Source organism: Anser anser (genome assembly GCF_964211835.1).
Source record: "Anser anser genome assembly, chromosome: 1".
Taxonomy (NCBI): domain Eukaryota; kingdom Metazoa; phylum Chordata; class Aves; order Anseriformes; family Anatidae; genus Anser; species Anser anser.
Window position 1 is genome coordinate 82,358,067 of NC_139720.1, and position 20,397 is coordinate 82,378,463.

Here is a 20,397-nt window from a genome sequence, read left to right on the forward strand (position 1 = left end):
CTTCTGCTTTTACTCAAGGAACCATTTGCAGCACCACTGTTAGTGTTCAAAGTAATGTTAAGTAGTCATGTTAGCCCACTCCAATAATTGTAGGGCATTTTTCATTCTGAATCTATTTCTCAACCTTGTTTTACTGAGCACAACCAGCTGGAAGGGAGGGGAGCTGCTCCCTCCTGAGTAATTTCTTGTGCCAACTTGTGCATGAATATCTGGTCCTTAGTACTTGGTAGCCTTTAACCAGGAGTCTAACATCCACCCACCAATGAAATACTCCAGGACAGGACATCTGTAATTTTTAAACTGTCTGGATTAAATTCATCCTTGAGATAAATCCAGAAGAAAGTGGTATTACATTACAACTTGCCGAGGCGACCGGCTCCGGGGCAGACGCGTGCTGCAGCGGAGCGCGGGATCGGGACAGGCAGGGCTATTTTTCGGGCATCGAGCCTACGTGAGGGAGCCGCCAGGCACCGGCAGCCCTCGTGAGAGAGGCTGACGAGGCGTAGGCGGAGCCAGCAGCGCCAGCGACAGCTCCTCCCCCCGGCCGTTCGAAGGCAGCCCTTAGGGAGCGCGGCGACCAGGGCCGGCAAACAGGGAGTGACGCTGGGGGAGTGACGCGGCAGTTAGCGCGGGCAGGAAGGGCGGAGCGCTCACACCCGCCCATAGGGACAACTCCTCCAACGGCACTCTCCCGTCAGCTGGGGTGTGATGGTCTCCACCAGGCACGGTGCCTTCTCTAGGAAGTCAGTACACACCCAGACCGACTGCCCGTCCAAACGTGCGGCAGTTCAGGTCTCCGGATGCGGGGAGTGTCTGAGCCTCTTGCTGCCATCGGCGGGAGGCAGAGAGACTGCTTGCGTGAGGTGCGGAGGGGAACGGAGGGGAACGGAGGGCCCTATTTGTTGGCCTGACCCCACACATAGGGAAGTCTGCTGCCTCCCTGGGGCCAGGGTCAGAGACGTTACCAGGAAGCTTCCAAACCTGGTTCGCCCCTCTGACTATTACCCGCTTTTGATAGTCCAGGCTGGCAGCGATGATGTTGAAAAGAGAAGCCTCAAGGCTATCAAACAGGACTATAGGGGGCTGGGACGATTGGTGGAGGGAGCGGGAGTGCAGGTGGTGTTTTCGTCTATCCCTGCGGGGGAAGGGAGAGGCACGGAGAGGACACGGAAAGCTCACGTGGTTAATAGGTGGCTCAGAGGCTGGTGCCAGCACAGAAATTTTGGGTTTTTTCACCATGGGGAGCTTTACTCGGCACCCGGCCTGATGGCCCCAGACGGGTCCCTATCTCCAAGGGGAAAACGGATCCTAGGCCAGGAGCTGGTGGGGCTCATAGAGAGTGCTTTAAACTAGGTAAGAAGGGGGACGGGGCTCAAACAAGGCTTGTTGGAGCTGTGCTGGGGGAAACAATGGCTAGGCCAGGGAAGAAGGTGATGGCCCAGCTGAAGTGCATCTACACTAATGCACGCAGCATGGGTAACAAACAGGAGGAGCTGGAAGCCATCGTGCAGCAGGCAGGCTATGACTTGGTTGCCATCACGGAGACGTGGTGGGACCGCTCCCATGACTGGAGTGCTGCAATGCCTGGCTATCGGCTCTTCAGGAGGGACAGGCAGCACAGAGGGGGTGGTGGCGTGGCTCTCTACATTAGAGAATCTTTTGATGTTGTGGAACTCCAGGCTGGGAATGATAAGGTTGAATCCCTGTGGGTTAGGATCCGCGGGAAGGCCGGCAAGGCTAGCATCCTGGTCGGGGTCTGTTATAGACCGCCGAACCAGGATGAGGAGACGGATGAGGAGTTTTATAGGCAACTGACAGAAGTTGCAAAATCGTCGGCGCTTGTCCTCGTGGGGGACTTCAACTTCCCGGACATATCCTGAAAACACAACACGGCACAGAGAAAGCAGTCTAGGAGGTTTCTGGAGAGCGTGGGAGATAGCTTCCTGACGCAGCTGGTCAGTGAACCTACCAGGGGTGGTGCCCTGCTAGACCTTCTCTTCACAAACAGAGAAGGACTGGTGGGAGATGTGGTGGTCGGAAGCTGTCTTGGGCAGAGTGACCATGAAATGGTAGAGTTCTCTATTCTTGGCGAGGCCAGGAAGGGGACCAGTAAAACTGCTGTATTGGACTTCCGGAGGGCTGACTTTGAGCTGCTCAGGACGCTGGTTGGCCGAGTCCCTTGGGAGGCGGTTCTGAAGGGCAGAGGAGTCCAGGAAGGCTGGGCGCTCCTCAAGAAGGAAATCGTGATGGCACAGGAGCAGTCCGTCCCCACGTGCCCAAAGACGAGCCGGCGTGGAAGAAGACCGGCCTGGCTCAACAGAGAGTTGCGGCTTGTGCTTAGCAGAAAAAAGAGGGTTTATAATCTTTGGAAAAAAAGGGCGGGCCACTGAGGAGGACTACAAGGATGTAGCGAGGCTGTGCAGGGAGAAAATTAGAAAGGCCAAAGCTCATCTGGAGCTCAACCTGGCTACTGCCGTTAAAGACAACAAAAAATCCTTTTACAAATATATCAACGCGAAACGGAGGACTAAGGAGAATCTCCATCCTTTACTGGATGCGAGGGGGAACCTAGTTACTAAGGATGAGGAAAAGGCTGAGGTGCTTAATGCTGCCTTTGCCTCAGTCTTTAGCGGCAATACCGGTTGTTCTCTGGATACCCGGTGCCCTGAGCTGGTGGAAGGGGATGGGGAGCAGGATGTGGCCTTCGCTATCCATGAGGAAATGGTTGGCGACCTGCTACGGAGCTTGGATGTGCGCAAGTCGATGGGGCCGGATGGGATGCACCCGAGGGTACTGAAAGAACTGGCGGAGGAGCTGGCCGAGCCGCTTTCCATCATTTATCGGCAGTCCTGGCTATCGGGGGAGGTCCCAGTTGACTGGTGGCTAGCCAATGTGACGCCCATCTATAAGAAGGGCCGGAGGGCAGACCCGGGGAACTATAGGCCTGTCAGTTTGACCTCAGTGCCAGGAAAGCTCATGGAGCAGATTATCTTGAGGGTCATCACGCGGCACTTGCAGGGCAAGCAGGCGATCAGGCCCAGTCAGCATGGGTTTATGAAAGGCAGGTCCTGCTTGACGAACCTGATCTCCTTCTATGACCAAGTGACGCGCTTGGTGGATGAGGGAAAGGCTGTGAATGTGGTTTACCTTGACCTCAGTAAGGCTTTTGACACCGTTCCCCACAACATTCTCCTCAAGAAACTGGCTGCTCGGCGCTTGGACTGGCGTACGCTTCGCTGGGTTAGAAACTGGCTGGATAGCCGGGCCCAGAGAGTTGTGGTGAATGGAGTCAAATCTGGTTGGAGGCCGGTCACTAGTGGTGTCCCCCAGGGCTCGGTACTGGGGCCGGTCCTCTTTAATATCTTTATCGATGATCTGGATGAGGGCGTTCAGTGCACCCTCAGTAAGTTTGCAGATGACACCAAGCTAAGTGCGTGTGTCGATCTGCTCGAGGGCAGGAAGGCTCTGCAGGAGGATCTGGATAGGCTGGAGCGATGGGCTGAGGTCAGCTGTATGAAGTTCAACAAGGCCAGGTGCCGGGTCCTGCACTTGGGGCGCAACAACCCCAAGCAGAGCTACAGGCTGGGAGATGAGTGGCTGGAAAGCTGCCTGGCCGAGAAGGACCTGGGAGTATTGGTTGATAGTTGGCTGAATATGAGCCAGCACTGTGCTCAGGTGGCCAAGAAGGCCAACAGCATCCTGGCTGGCATAAGAAGCAGTGTGGCCAGCAGGTCTAGGGAAGTGATTGTGCCCCGTACTCAGCTCTGGTGAGGCCGCACCTTGAGTACTGTGTTCAGTTTTGGGCCCCTCGCTACAGGAAGGACATGGAGGTGCTCGAGCGAGTCCAGAGAAGGGCGACCAAGCTGGTGAGGGGTCTGGAGAACAAGTCTTACGAGGAGCGGCTGAGGGAGCTGGGCTTGTTCAGCCTGGAGAAGAGCAGGCTCAGGGGCGACCTTATCGCTCTCTACAGTTACCTTAAAGGAGGCTGTAGAGAGGTGGGGGTTGGTCTGTTCTCCCACGTGCATGGTGACAGGACGAGGGGGAATGGGCGAAAGTTGCGACAGGGGAGTTTTAGGTTGGATGTTAGGAAGTACTTCTTTACCGAAAGGGTTATTAAGCATTGGAACGGGCTGCCCAGGGAGGTGGTGGAGTCACCATCCCTGGAGGTCTTTAAAAGACGTTTAGATGTAGAGCTTAGCGATATGGTTTAGTGGAGTACTTTGTGTTAGGTCGGAGGTTGGACTCGATGATCTTGAGGTCTCTTCCAACCTAGAAATCTGTGATACTGTGATACATCGGAGGTAACTTTTGTCCCACTGTTTGCAACCCAGCATGCAACCATTGTGCCCAGATGAGTAAACCAGCAGCTTATTAAAACCAGTGAAAATGTAAAAGCATTAAAATAGTGGACTGTACTGTAATGTAGGACAAATTATAATCCATAGTTACCTGGTCCTTGAAAGGAGGAGTCATGATCAGCTCCTACTGAAGTGTAAAATATTCTCTGGAAAAATTATTTAATACCCTACTCTATGCTTTTAGGTTTATTTTTAGCCCATATAGATTAGCTTAAAATTTAGTAGTGAGTCATTAATAGAAAACACAGTAGAGGTATACAAAGCCACAGTAAAGACTGAAAGCTTATCAGGGTATGGTAACAGGGTTTTGGGATATTACTGAGACAAAAAATGTGTATTTTTTATACAGGCTTGTTGAGTTGGTATTAGAGACAGACCCTATGTGCCTGGAATTTATCAATTCGTTATCACTGTTTAATTTGTCTCCTCTGTTCCCCTCTCTGTCTCATTCAGCCATGATGCTAACCTTTCTGTTCATATTGCCTCTCTTTCTTTTTCTGTTCTTTATTCTCATGTAGAGTTGTCTTAGTATAACTTTTTCCTTGAAAACACAGCCCTCACCACTAAAACCTTTTAAGTCCTTTTGTCTGTATTATTGATTCGTTCAGTCCTTCATCATATTCAATGACTGCTACATTCATTTTAGTTATTCTTACTGACATCTCTCTTTTCTCCAGTTCAGCCCAAAGGCAAAAGCTAATCTCCCTGTTCTGTGCTAACTGATGTCTTATCCTATATAAAATTATTTTTTTCTTTCCCATGATTTCCACGTTAGATTTATACCCTTCCTCTTTACCCTCAAGGCTCCATGTAGCTTTTCTGCTTTGGTATATTTCAGTTTTAATTTCCTTTTACTTCTCCTTTAAACTCTTGTGCTATGCCAGCTTCTCCTACTTTATGACCTGTTTGTATCTTCCTCCCACCTTTACTTCTGTGCTGTGCTCTTACTTTCTTCTTCACCCAGATCATATTCACTGCCAAACAATAGCCCTATGCTCCCCCAAGTCTCCAGAATTCAATTTTCTTCTATCTTTCTAATATTTACTGTAGTAGTATACCCGGCTTTGACAACTAGCCAAGTATATTATTAACATTTTTAATTCAGAATGAAGTTAAACGTTTAACAAATACAGATCAGTCAAAAGTGATTGCTGGAAAATTTCTTGTCACCTAAATCCCTAGCCAGAACACACTATGCTATGAAAGGGCTGTTTCTAATTTAAACTGCAAGTTGCCCAAGGCAGGAAAAAATTGTCTCTGTAGGTTCATAAATTCATAACCACACTTACTTTTTATAGAGAGAAATTTTAAGGAAAAATCATCATATCTTTAGCTGAGAGAAAGATGGCTCTCTTAAAATTCTATATGTAGTACTGATGTGAGATAAATTGTCTTTGCAGAATCTGCTCTTCCCAAACCAGCCTCTCCAACCCAACAGCAGGTATTCAGTATCACCAACTGGAGACCTCACTATTACCAACATTCAACGGTCTGATGCGGGCTACTACATTTGTCAAGCACTGACGGTTGCTGGAAGCATTTTAGCAAAGGCTCAGCTGGAGGTCACTGATGGTGAGCTATAGAAATTCCTTTTGTTTTCTGTAAGACTGTATCTTAATGTAATCAAAATAAAGGCATGTGAGGTCACATAATTCATACAAATAAACAGACAAGTTTCTACAAAAAAACACTGTGAAAAGGGGTCTCTGCACAATTCTCTACAGTATCAAAAGGGCACTGAAGTCCAGTTTGCCTTTTACATGCTCTTAATAGTACTTAATAGTCCAAACAAAGGACAAAACAGCTTAGAATAGGGTTGGTGAGAAACGAAACTGCTCAGTTCGGTAGAGCTAAGGTAGGAATGCAAAAAATGTTGTGAAGAGTGAATAGTTATGTGATTAAAGCAATGGACTGGGGTGCAGAAAAAGAAGTCTCAATTCCCATCTCAGTCCCAGCCTTCAGTATTACCGTAGGCAACTTGTTTGGGAGTGTATCCCTAGCTCAGTTTAAATCAACATAGTTGCCTTCAATTACTGTAGTACTGGTAGTTTAGAACAGCTACAGCACGTAGCCCTTTAGTCGCATGTAGCCCTTTAGTCCATGTGTGAAAAAGACACCAAGATATTTCCCTACTTCAAAGCTGTGTGCTAAGAATTTCTCAGTATGTTTAGGTGTGAAGAGAGCTGTATAAATCCGTAGGCAAAGAAGAGCTGGCAGGAAAGAAAAAGCACTACATGATCTGACTCGATGCTTTCCTTTTCAGAATTTTGGGCTTGAATGTTATCATGCCTTGAAGTTTACCGTACTCCCTATACAAATAGCAATCCTTTTCTTATATCAGGAATCCCATTGATACCCCTCTTCATCCTATTGTGAATAGAAGGGAGTTTTCATTCTTTAATGTTAGTAAAGACAACAAGAGAATTCCTCTTACACTAGGAGATTGTGGCATTCCCCTGCATCATTATTCCTTATCTTAACTGACTCATTAAATATCTCCTGACAGACTTTGATGAATTTTTGCCATTAAAACTGTTGTTATATGCAGAGGTCTACTTTTACAGTTCCCTCAGAGACCTGCCTGCACCATGAAAGTTTGAAAAGATGTCTAATTCTGAATAATCTGGCTTTTCACAAGAGCATATTCATCACAAGTGACAGGCAGAGAGGTTCAGGCACGTTACAGAGGTTTGAGCATTAATTTGATGCCTTTTCTTTGTTTTCCAAAAGCTGTTTATATTTTTTATGACAAGGGGAGGTAATTTCTGCCTTATCCTTGCATCTTTACAAGCATATTGCTTTTTGGTAAAGCAGTTTCTGGAGACTAAAGGCTAACCTTCGCTCTGCAATCTCTAAGTCTTTTCTGTCATGGTCTATGACAAAATGATGCATTTTCATTCAGTTCAAATTTAAATGTAGATTAAAAGGTCATTTAAAATTAATGGAAAGGCAGTATTTTTTAATATCTGTCCGTAGCACTGCCGGATTCAGTGCCACAACTGTGATTGGAATAAATAGAACACACAAACATTAGCTAAGAGGGCATTGAGCTGTTAATGGTTGCACCTGCTGATGCTGTACAGATTTACTGCAACAGGGGCCAAGAGGATAAAATCAGGTTCAAGGATATCAGTGATGAGAAATTCTTCCTCTTGACAGACAAGCCATGTGGTCCATCTTTATCTATTTCTTGGGGAGGGGGGGGGTGGGAAACAATCCTGATTGACCTCACTGGAATTTTCATTAGTTTATTTAACAAGTCAACAGAAAGCTCATAAAGGTGTCCCTGCTAAAATGCAAACTCAATGACAATCAGTCTCAATTAAAGGTGGTGTGCATTCCACATTGCTGAGGAAAAGCATGAGCTGGTGGCTATGCTGCTGAAGGAATGCAAGGCCTGTGTTCTTCAAACACATCCCAGAACCTAATGTCAGCATGATCATTATGAAATAATAGAAGGTTACTTTACAGAAATACCATTTCATCCTCAAGTCAAAGGGCAGGTGAGTTCAGGAGAAACGTACCAAAACAATGTTGTGGAACTGAAATTATGTAAATAAATGTCCCATTAGATCACAGACATTTTTTAATTGCTTTCAGTTAGGAAGTTAACCATCAATGTCTAACTAATCTGTTTTAGTTGATGCTGAGCAGAAGTTATGGAAGCTAATGATTTTTATCAGTAGGGAAATCTAATTTCATGGTTTTAAAAATATGATAAAAGATAAATGCTGTGCATTCTAGCTATATACTTAAGCATTAGTGTCCCAGTTTTTGGCTGGTGATTTCAGTTTTACTTCACAGCCCAGAATTTTTCTGTTTGGTTAATGATTTAATAATAGTGGCGAACCATCTTTTTCATTTTCAATACATTTTTGTTTGATCCAGGGTAATTTAGATCCAATTGAAGTTCCAATACAGAATGAAAACATATGTCATGTGCAGAAAAACAAGTGCTTAATTATACCATATATAGCAGTGTTTCAGTTGTTACATTTTTGCACTTACATGTCTTTACTGGAAATATTTTTAACTCAAGTGTTCACATGAGAAGAGATTACTAGCTGTGATGAAATGTGCTGAGTTGAGTGATAATTTTGCTGATTATGGACGGTGCTAAGAGCCCTCGGTGTATTTGAAATTCAAATCTTGTGTTTTCTTGAAAGGCTATCATATAATCCACTGTCTAATGCACATCTGGAAAAGCAAAATCATTTACAAAATTGAGACAATCTTAGCAGTCTTTTCAAACTCCAGAAGCAAATATGCAGCTCAGAGTCTTAAAGTGACAGATCATTCAAATAAAACAAATGCTTCTATCTAACCATGTCTGTATGCAAGATAAGAGTAATTTACATTTTTTAATTTACTCCATAGATTTATCCATCATACATAGAATATTTTGGAGAAGTTCTCAATTTCCCATAAGATAGTCAGTATTTATATTTATTACTAAAAAATTTGACCACTGCATACTCACCTGTAGGATCTGCCTACAGTTTACCCTGCAGTTGCTGTTTGGGATGAATATTGCACAGAGGAGCAAGCTTAACATCTCTCAATAGATTTCTATGACAACATAAAAATTAAATGTTTTAGGATACTCAATTAAAAGGGTCATGTCTATGGGCATTTGAATAAAGCAAAAGGCTGAAGCTATAAGAAGAATTCAGAACAGATGTAGAAAAAGAAAAAAAGAGAGAAGGAGTTGGCAGCATACCTCAACAGCTCCCTCTCCAATGATTTGGAATAGACACTTAAGTCATTTTTCCTGACCTCCTGTGCAAGTTCTTAATTATAGGTGTGTTGAATATTCTGGGGTATGTCTCTCAAATCCCCCTGGAAGAAAGCAGAAATGAGTGATTTAGTAACAGTCACAGTTCAGCTATCTGCAAATCTGGCCACCTTCATTCTTATCCCAGATCCAAATATATATTAAATATTTTATAGCAAGTGTGACGGTTCCAAACAGGAGAGATTCAGAACTGTGAAGCTCTTCTGCAAAAAAGACAGAGGAAGGAATGGTCTCTGCTTTTCCACCTCCCAGGAGAGCACACTACCCTATCATACTAGTGTTCATCATAAGAATTTTGTGAGTTGTGTCCCATTTTCCTTGTTAATTTGCCAGGAAAACTTCTCGAAATGTTGATTTTGGAAGTGCCATAGTAAAGTTAAGACTTCATTTTGTCATTCTATTTTTTTAATTTCCTGTTGTAATTTGACAAAATTCCACCCAAATTTAAACATGATTTTAGTTCATCCAAATTGCATCAGTATTGAACAAACTATTCATCTCTTCCTCTCTGATACTCTGCTGAAAATATAAGCTACATTTTGTCACAAAAGGAATCTGATAATTTTTCAGTTGCCAGAATATATATATGGTTTCTGGAAGATAGTTTCAAAGTTTTTATTTTTTTGTTTGTTTGTTTGATCGATTGATTGATTTTTTTTTGAGTGAGGTTAATTTTGAAATTATCTTCTCTTTTTCTGTGCAAATATAATTTAGTCATATGAAGTATTCTGTGAAATATATATAGAATTTTCATGCTAGGAGAGAACAATGTGTAACAAAAAAATAATAATAATAAGTGGCGTAAAAGAAACTAACAAACACCTCTATCTTTCTGTGGACATTTTTATGTTATTGCATTATTCCTCAGAATGCTTATCATACTATGTTTTTAAACCTCTAACTGAGTTTTGTATCCTTACTATAGATGAGACCTATGTAGTAGGAATAAAAGCACATATACGCACATTTGAGAGAAGATTTACAAGTCCGAGTTGTGAAGACAATATAGTCGTTCACAGATCAGTGGAAACCCTAAGTGTTCATTTAACCTTTAGCCTTAGTGTCATGGAAACCTGTAGTGGTCTTTCACCCATAACACCCTTGAAAATGAAGATTCCTTCTGGCCAGGAGACTTTCAATTACATTATTGATCAAAGCTATTTAAAGGATTATGAGCTCCTCATTTGGGCTGTAAAAAGAACCTAATTACATGCCAAAGAACAATATCTGTAATGCATTAGATTTTAAAAATACCTACATTGTTATACATATGACAGGCAATTAGCTGCAGGAAATAACTACAATGGAATAGTTAGCAAACTAAGTAGTTTTTTTTTCCTTTTTTTTTTTGATAGCTAGAAAACTGGGAGTTGCTGTTCTACATTGAATCTAAATGAAAATGCACACAACTGAATTTTCATTTAAATATACTACTAGCATAGCTGCAACATGAGTCTCAGCATAAGCTGAGATCAATTTTGTTTCACCAAGTGGCTGAACTATGTAGTCATAAAGAACCTTAATAAGATCAAAAATCTTACATCAAGGTGAAAATGTGTTACTTTTTTTTTAATATAGTAAATCGTGTCCTATCTCTGAATTTAGCTGGTGATATCTGAGAATTTCCAAAATAGCTTTCAAGTTCTTTCATTAATAAAAAATCTGTATTGGTGTTCTATTTTCAGTTTCAGTTTCAATAAATGTGATAAACTCACCCTCCAAGGTGTTACTAATGATTCTATCCTTTGAATATTTTGTTAACAAAATTAAAGTAGTTAGCTTTTTTTTTTTTGCAACAATTTCAGAAACAGTTATTTTAAGTATAAAGTGAACTGCCAACATATCCCTAATATTTTTGTTTATTAAATAGCATAATGAACGTGCTTTGGAACTGTTGAAGGTTCCAGAGGCTTGCATCTTAAACAGCTCAAATACAACAGAAACATATTGCTTCAGAATAGGCTATTTTCAGAGTCAGGTATTGTGTATGAAATATAATGACCCAGATTCTCAGATGGAATAAAAGATTAAAACTCAGTCGACATCAGTGGAAGCAGTCTAATTTTTACGCCGTCTAAGAAGCTAATCCTGTCTATTACAATATTTAATGTCATATGTAGAATTGTTAGGTTGTTCAAAGATTAAAAACAACAGTAGCGTGGCAGGCAAATACATAAAAATGAATTCTTGATTCTGTTATATTGATTTCATGAAGGAGTTATAGCCTTTTTTAATTCAAATATTCCTCATTCATTTTATATAAACGCATTATTTAGGAACAAAGAGTTATATTTTTCTGCCTAACAGATGGCTCTGAGAATAGGTTCAAAAGCAGAATTATTTATGAAAAATTGTTCTTTCAAGAAAAATGAGTATGAGCATTATACCTCATCTTCAAGATATCCCACTGGTCAGGGAATGAGGCTTACATGCAGCCATGCACTCGCTCACTGGTTACAGAATCCTTTATGAAGCATTTCAAGCATGCAAATGTAAGTTATTAGGGAAAAAAAATAGCAGAGTTCATTGCTTTACAATGTATGAGATGATTTGATAAGTAAGTTGTTAAATAGCTTGTTTGAACTTTTCTCTACTAGACAGTTTTTAGATTGCACTAAATATTTTGTAATCTTGTTTGATATTTTTGCTGAGGAATACTTGCAAATTGAGCAAGAATGGGGAATATGGTTTGTGCCCATGCTAGAATGGCTATGGTGCTTCACTTTGAACTTTAACAGATTTTCTCTTTTATGCCTTAAATCAGGTAAGCAATTAAGCAGATTTTGATGTGACATTTTTTAACACGTGCTTTTTTAAGACATTTAAGTGCTAAAGTGCTAACTTTAAGTCCTAAATTGGAAGAAATAAGAAATATAACTCAGTTCCTTTCTGAGTCAAGGTCTTAATTTTCATCTTCTCTCCATCAAATGAGTCTGATGATCTTTGCTAACAGAAGTTTATATATATATAGGCGTTATCTCGCAGTGGCAAAATAAAAGTCTCACAAAAATGCTTTTTAAATATACCAGTCAATCAGTAAGGTGTATCTTTAAGTTTTGAAAAAATAATGTTTGTAGCCATTTTGAGGCTAACATAAACCAGTCTGTTAAAATTGGTAGTGTCAAGCAATGGACTGACTGCAGTGCACTATTGTCAAAGTCATGAATGCTAATACGTGCGTTGCTGTTTAGTCTTGACAGATAGACCTCCACCCATCATCCTCCAGGGGCCTGTCAATCAGACGCTGGCAGTGGATGGGACAGCTCTGCTGAAGTGCAAGGCTACTGGTGACCCGCTTCCCGTTATCAGCTGGTTGAAAGAAGGCTTCACCTTCCTGGGCAGAGACCCTCGAACATCCATACAGGATCAGGGGACACTTCAGATTAAAACTCTGCGGGTGAGTGGCGATAACAAAGCAACTACTACAAGTAATATGGAGCTGGTAGTGTGAGCCTCAAGCAGCTCTACTATCTTGCTGTCTGCTGTGTTCAAAATGAACTTAGTTGTCTCATCTGCTGTGAAACTATCACCAGGTCCAAATCCTGTTTCATTCTTTGACATTATGGTAGTGAAGGGAAAAAAGAGGGGCCAAACTAACATCTGATTCCACTATTAAAAATCCCTTAAAATAGAAGTGATGTTAAAAATCTTGTGTAAGTCGCAATAAAACATGAGTTGCAGGTGGATAGACATGTAAGAGCCCTGGTTATCTTTTCAGTCAGGTTTAAGATGAAGCCATTGGTCTGTTGACTCTGTTAAAACATAGAGCAGTTCATTTTCAACACCTGGCCATTATTTTCTAAGGAGTTATTGTACTAGCAAGGGATTCTGGATTTCATCAGGGGTTTGCCCGTGCTTTTTTTCCATCAGTGAGTCTTGGCAGTCTTGAGCTGGGCTGATTTATTCCAATGTTACGCTCGCTGCAGATGTTTCATAAGGCTGCGGATGAGAGCAGACAACTTATACTGTAACATACATGCAGTTATATTCAGAGGGATTTCTGTTCAAAATGAAAAGTCTATCATAATATTTGCATTTTAACACATAAGATATAATACGATATCTTAAAGGTACAAAGAAATTTTGCAATATTCCAGATAGTATAGTGCCAGACTTTGTTGGTAAATGCTCTATCACTAATCTTTGTATTTTTATTATTTTTTTACCTTTAGATAAAAATGCATATTTGTTTTTGTGTATTTGAGCAAGTATGTGTATAGAAAAATAGTAAGGTAAATGTAATTATTTGTTAAGAATTTACAGACTATTTCAGCAGTCCTTTAATTTAATCAGCAGTAATCTCTGCACAAAGCTTTTTCATCCAAAAAAAAAATAAATGTCAAGAAACATAGCTACTGGGGGCAAGATATAAACAGCAGTTTTGTTTTTTTGGTACCATCTCATCAGTGATTGTAGATGGATTGCTAATTTCTTTGGAACACAATGGCATTTATTAAAAAATTTATGCTACCTTTCCTTGAGTAAACAATTTATCCTTCCTTCCTGGGCTGAAGGCAGGTTTAGGCCATGAAGGTTAATGCATTTTTCCTGTATAGCTGGATTAAGGAGTGCACTTGAATACTCAAGATTCCCCAGTAGTATTAGAAAGCAGCAATTAAAGGTGGAAGTGTAGTGATTTCAAACAAACTTTGAGGCATCGATGATGGGCTGCTGTGGAACATCCATGAGGCAGAAGCTCCTGGGATACTTGTGTGCATGCAGCTATGCAAACATCAAAATAGGCTCTGAATTGTGCCAGCACATTCATCTTGCTGGTAGATGCACAAGGTCTGTAAATGAAGCAAAAAAAATGCTTGCAAGGGGAGTGGAAAATAATATTAGTAGAGAGTGTGGTTTTGAAAGACATGAAGCTTTTATTGATCCTTAAGTGGCTAATTCACTAGTAACTGGTTTTCCTTAAAGGCTCAGAAGGACATTTCTTATAAACCCCTTGATTTCAGTAATGTTTACTCCTCAAGTCAGACTTACCAGCAAAAACTACACATCACCTTAAAAAAACAATTTTCTCTTGTAGGTTGAAATTTAATGTATTAATTCTGACGTGTTTAACTTTTCTCTCAGACCTACCCCAGCAGGAACTGACAACACTTCCTAAGCAAAATAATAATAAATAAATAAATGAATGAATGAATAAATAAAGTCCCACAAAATATGCCCAAGTATACTTATACACCCATGTTCAAAAGAAATGAGTATCACCCCCATGTCCTAGTCCTCAGCCTTCTTTTCCCCTTACAATTAATAATCATTATTGCAATCATAAAAGATATCAAGATATGGGTAAAGGTGAGCCACTACTATTTAAGCCTTTGAGACCATCCTCTTCTGCTGTGTAATTAATCTCTCTTTCTGTGTGTAAATCACATTATTCAGGAGTCTGCAGCAACCACAGTGACCCATGGGCCACAGTCATAAAGATGAACATAGAGATTTTTTCTGATGAGCCAGTCTTCCAGGTTGCCATGGAAGACAACTGAAAACACACAATATGTCACTCACTCAGTAGTACCCTTTTAGACAGGTCAACAGTGGAGGAAATCTTCCTTCTGCTTTGTAGAAGTGTACCCTGCCAGATGTAGCCATCTGCATAAGAAAACTGTTACTATACAGAATAGCAATGATTTTCCATTGACCTTCCCTGTTGTTTTTTTTTCTCCCTCATAACATAAAAAAGTATAAATAATTGAATTATCAATACACTATGTCTGTGTCTAATCCATCCACAGTCTGGAAGTTAGATAATTTACCATAACTTGCAGAGGCAGCATATCTCCGGCTTGCTTTATATGTCTAGTTTGCCTTCTGCAAGTTACTCTGTTGTGTATACCACATACTTCATTGGGTTTGCCATACACCATCTGTCATAGTGGTACACAAATGAAGTTAAGAACCACAGCATTGAGAAATATTCTCCATCATCACATAATGAAAAATTATAGATTTAATAAAAGCTTGGAAGAAGCAAGATAAAATACAGTGCTTCAGAATGCTGCAAGCCTCTCTCCTTTGGAAAAGCTCTCTTTACAAGAGTCTTATTTTGTTTGCAGTGCCTCTATATTTGGGGTCCATGAGCCATTGTCAGAGGGGTTAAATTATTCCTTGTTTTTCATGGCAAAAGCATCCCCTAAAATACAAGTTATGATCATGTAGATAATTAAATCGGCATTACCCAGTTGCTTCCTGCCCCTAAGAATGGTACACTGCAAACCCAGTCTATCGGAAGAAAATACCAACAGAATTCTAACTTGACAAAGTTAAAGATCAATTAAATTACATATCAACAAGTAATCTGAAGAGCATCACTATTATTTGCCTTTACATTCTTTTCGAAGGGTTGGGTATAAGCACGTTTGTCGTAGTTCCAATCTGCATTTAGCAGACCACCCATTACAATTCCTTAAAGTCCAATAAAGCTTCTTGGATGCTGTCCTACTTCCGTCAAGTCATCTGGTGGTGAATATAATTCTTCTTCTTTATCACTAGAGTCAGCATTCTCCCTTTTCTGCTTTTATCTCGAGATTACCATGCTTTATACATAGTGGTAGGACAGCTCTTCTGTATATTCTGTGCTTCGTAAAGTCACGGTCTTCCATCCGTCTCTGTTTTTTCCTCTAATTCTTGTCACAGAAATCTTTATTTTAAATCTTAGTAAGGAATAGCAAAATACTTGGCAAATTTTTCAGTAGAACAACGAGATTAATATTGACAATATAATTTAAAAGCTGTTCCCAAAATAAATTTGGAGTATATGAACTGACAAAGGAATCACAATAATTTTGTACAAATCCAGAGTCTCGTGCTACCATACTTTAGTTCTCTAAAATTAAGCCACCATTAAATGATTATTTGAAAATGTCTAGTGCCCTCTAGCCTGATGTAAAATGTTGGCTAAGTCATTCTTACCAAAAAACACTTAGAAAAAGAAAATTTGAGTAAACTCTGTTATCTGATTCCAAAAAGCTAAAACTGCCCTTAAATGTTCTTTATGTCTAGCTGTCTGATACTGGAACTTACACTTGCGTTGCTACAAGTTCAAGTGGGGAGACATCATGGAGTGCTGTGCTGGAGGTAACAGGTAAGACATGTCCAGGGGCCATTTTTCAGATGTCACAAAATGAAAGCATAGACTGTGGTCAGAGCAATCTGAGTCAAATACTCTATTCTAGAAATTCTGGGTTTGAGATGGAGAAGGTTTTAAGTAGGAAGGCTGGCTTTCTTCACACGCCTTAGATTTCATTGTGATTATCTCTGAACACCCATTGACATTGCAATAATTTGTTTCCAGTGACACTGGTATGTTATAGTTCTTCTAAACAGGCGCATTAGTAAACTCTGGATTCACCCTGTGATTGGCTTGAGCAAGAAAACTAATGCCTACACAGAGTGCACCCTGTGAGCACCAGAATTGATCTGGATATAGGAACATTCACAGTCTTTCTAGTAGCTGACGTTTTGGTATTTTATGTAAATTTTAGCAAATATGTTTTGGTTGGTTGGTTGGTTGGTTGGTTGGTTTTTTTACTCTTTATATATATATATATATATATAAAACCTCTTGAGTTTTGTGGCTTTTCTGTCCTTTTAGTGTGTACCAGAAGTATGATAGTTCTTCATCCAAAAATATATCTGATAATGCAATTTTTGACTTAGTTCTTTGCAAATTAAGAATATTGGTTATGCTGATTTTGCAGGTATTTGGCATGTTTTTCCTTCTAATCTTCTACTTTGATCAGATTTATACAATAGAGGATAAAAAGTAAATGTTTTGCATTTACCCCTTACAGAGTCGGGTGGAGCAACAGTCAGTAAAAATTATGATATAAACGACCTCCCTGGGCCACCATCCAAACCTCAGGTCACTGATGTTACTAAGAACAGTGTCACTCTGTCCTGGCAACCAGGGACCCCTGGAAGCCTACCAGCTAGTGCATATATCATTGAGGCTTTTAGGTATGTGAATTATTCTACTTTTAGTCTCTTTCCTTTATAATTTTGCTTAAACCCTAGCACCAGCTGTTCTGCTGGTATTGTGGTGTTCTTTTGGACTGTACATGTATTATCAAAAGTTTATTAAAAGACTTAACTCCTATGGCAGGCATTGATTCTTATTCTATAAGGTGTTTTTTGTTTTTGTTTTTTAATTTATCACATTTTTTTTAAAGTGATTAAGTAGAGAACCATCTGTCTTTTTCCTCAGGTCAACAGACATGTAAAAAGACAATGTCCACTCGTTATTTTTTTACTATTCCCTTAGTCCTGATTTCAAGTGAGAGTCCACCATGGGAATGCTGCAGTTGAAACCACTTGGGCCAGTAGCGTTACCTCAACTGTCGGAGTGCAAATAAACTGAAAATGAGCAGACAATCTTTAAACCTCTCTGTGTACTTGAATTCCTGTTCTTGTTAAAGCAGCACATATTAAATAGTTAAAGCACTTTAAATTTCTATGCTTAACTGTTTTAGATGGAACAAAACTACGATAGTAGTTGATAATTTATGATTTCATCCTGCAGCCTAAGGCTGAAGAGGATCCAGCTGCTCTGTTCCACACAGCAGCACTTAATGTGTGGTAGGAAGGAACTTCCAGGCCCCAATTCAGCTAGTTTGTTTAAGCATTGGCTGTACCTCTCATATGCATAACAAGAATATACTCTTAATGGGCACATTCTTACATGTTTTTCTGAATCAAGATCTTCAGCAAATAACAAATAGTATCATTTATCTTTTAATTAAAATTCAAGCAAGAATTTGTCAAAATAATATGATTGCATATTTTAAAAGTTACAGTGATAATGCTTCTGTGTATGTTAATATGCAAAGAGCATCATTACGGTACATGCAGATCACTGATTCTGTTTTAGAACTTGTGCTATCCTTTTACATTACATGAATGAAACAATAGAAACAACATGAAACTAGCAGCTTCCCATTTTCTTTTTCCTTTAACATACTTAAAGATTTTTTTATCAATACTATACAAGAAAGCACAATAGAATCAAACTGTCTTTAAACTTTTGTAATATTTCACCCTAGATAAGCTTTAATGGCATCCCATAAATAACATTAACAGAAGCCAGGCATTTTTATTAAAAGCTGTTTTAACAATCATGTTTGAAATCTCTTCACACAGTGGATTATAATCTAATTATAATACTGTTCAATTGAAAATATAACAACAGAAAAAGTGTTCATATAATTTCCTTCATTTACAAGGATATTTTCAGAACATTTTTTGTTAACTTTAGGTATGAATTTAGTTCAAGGAGAATATTTCTCTTCTAATGGCAACTATTGACGTATTTTACTTCACAATATAGAAATTTATTCTTGTAATAGGTTTTTCTTTTCCAAGGTTTATGTTCGAGTGGTCTGTTTATCATTCTAATTTACTGCATTCCACACTTTCCTTTTGCAAACATCTGTTAGACAGATAGGAAAACCTTTTGCTTCTGTTGAAAGAAGTACCTTTGAAAGCTCTGTTATTTTTTTAACTTGCCTTGATGAGTTAACCGGAACTACAAAATCTTTTTATTTTTACCTTGCTCTTACTACTTTTTTTCTGTAGACTTGATATAGGTTTACAAAGTAGTCCTTTTTTCACTTCCTTTTTTTTTTCTCTCTTGCATTACTCTATAATCTTCAACTGCTTTCTCATTGCAGTCAGTCTGTGAGCAATAGCTGGCAAACAGTGGCTAACCATGTGAAGACCACTCTCTACACCGTGAGAGGACTGCGCCCCAATACAATCTACCTGTTTATGGTGAGAGCTATCAATTCACAAGGTCTGAGTGATCCCAGCCCAATGTCAGATCCTGTCCGAACACAAGGTAATAGCAATTATTAAGGCTTATATGCTTGAGCTAAAATAGAAGGGAACTGAGAGTTGACCAATAGATTTGGAAATTTTGTGTTAGCACTCGGAATCAGGAATCCAGCTTAACCAATACAGTCCAATGATTACTGTATCAGTCTTGAGCTCAGGAGAGATAGGTTAACTCCTAAGTGCCTTGGTACATTTTTAGTTTTGTTGTGGTTTAACTGGGCAAGCAGCTAATCTCCACACATAATTTCACTCACTCTCCTCACCCCAGAGTGGGATAGGGAAGAGAATTTTTTTTGGGGGGAAAAAAAAAAGTAAAAACACTTAGGTTGAGATAAAGACATAATAGCATAATAGGACAGAAATAATAGGACAAATGTGCATAATAGGACAGAAGAGGAAGGCGTAATAATAATGAAAGGATACACAGAACAAGTGATGCAAAATGCAATTGCTCACTGCCCACTGACTGATGCCCAGCCAGTCACTGAGCAGTGACCTCCCCAACCTACCTGGCCAATTCTATTTATTGTACAGCATGGTGCCATATGGTATGGGATGTCCTTTTGGCCGGTTTGGGTCAGATGTCTTGGTTCTGTCCTCTCCCAGCTTTTTGTGCACCCCCAGCCTTCCTGCTATCAAGATAGCAAGAGAAGCTGAAAAGTCCTTGAGTTGGTGTAAGCACTGCTCTGCAACAACTAAACCACCAGCATGTTATCAGCATTATTCTCATCCTAAAATCAAAACACAGCACCATGCCAGTTACTAGGAAGAAAATTAATTCTGTCCCAGCTGAAACCAGAACAAGTTTGTAGGTCACAGAGAGCTGGTGTGCTCCTTGATGCACCGTTTCCATTAAAAGCCAAGTGAACTAGGCATCCCTCCCTTTTCTGATGTGCTATGAATAACATGTTCTCTTCTGTTATATCCTCTGTCTTTAGTTCTTCTCCGTCATCAAGTAGAGATATACTATCATAACAAGTGCTTAAAACAGACAGGCAGACATCATGTTTAACATTAGTTTTAATCACAAGAATTGCACAAAATATCTATAGTGTATCGATTAATCTGGTCCAACATTTGTGCAGCTGATTCATGTAAATTAAGGGATCTGCATGATAAAAATACTTTAAAGTTATTCAGAGAAAAGTATAGATCTTCCGTTTATAAATCTACATTTCTGAATTCTTTAAATTCATAATTCACTGTGTAATAAACCAAAAGAGAAGGCTGAAGGGAAATCCCTTATTTGTTGGGTGATGATATAATTGATAGCTGTGATCCTCCATTGCATGTGTGCAGAGGGTTTGATGACTATAAATTCTGTTCACATTACAGCCAGCTCTAACCAAGTGTAACTGCCATGAACAAATTTCTCTTCACAGCATGGGTTTTTTTGGCTTC

At 39.9% G+C, this 20,397-nt stretch overlaps 1 protein-coding gene across 23 annotated transcripts in view; it reads left to right on the top strand.

Moving 5' to 3' along the window:
• ROBO2 (roundabout guidance receptor 2) overlaps positions 1-20,397 on the top strand; it is a 349,600-nt gene that overhangs the window by 236,853 nt on the left and 92,350 nt on the right. For 22 of the 23 annotated variants that reach the window (XM_083821015.1, XM_083820994.1, XM_083821010.1 and 19 more), the window contains 5 exons: positions 5,759-5,930; positions 12,345-12,550; positions 16,168-16,249; positions 16,959-17,124; positions 18,834-19,000. In XM_083821015.1, the coding sequence (XP_083677141.1) occupies positions 5,759-5,930; positions 12,345-12,550; positions 16,168-16,249; positions 16,959-17,124; positions 18,834-19,000 (793 nt within the window). Of the gene's footprint in view, positions 1-710; positions 864-5,758; positions 5,931-12,344; positions 12,551-16,167; positions 16,250-16,958; positions 17,125-18,833; positions 19,001-20,397 lie in introns of those variants that run through there. The other variant, XM_083821007.1, reaches the window with a different exon arrangement.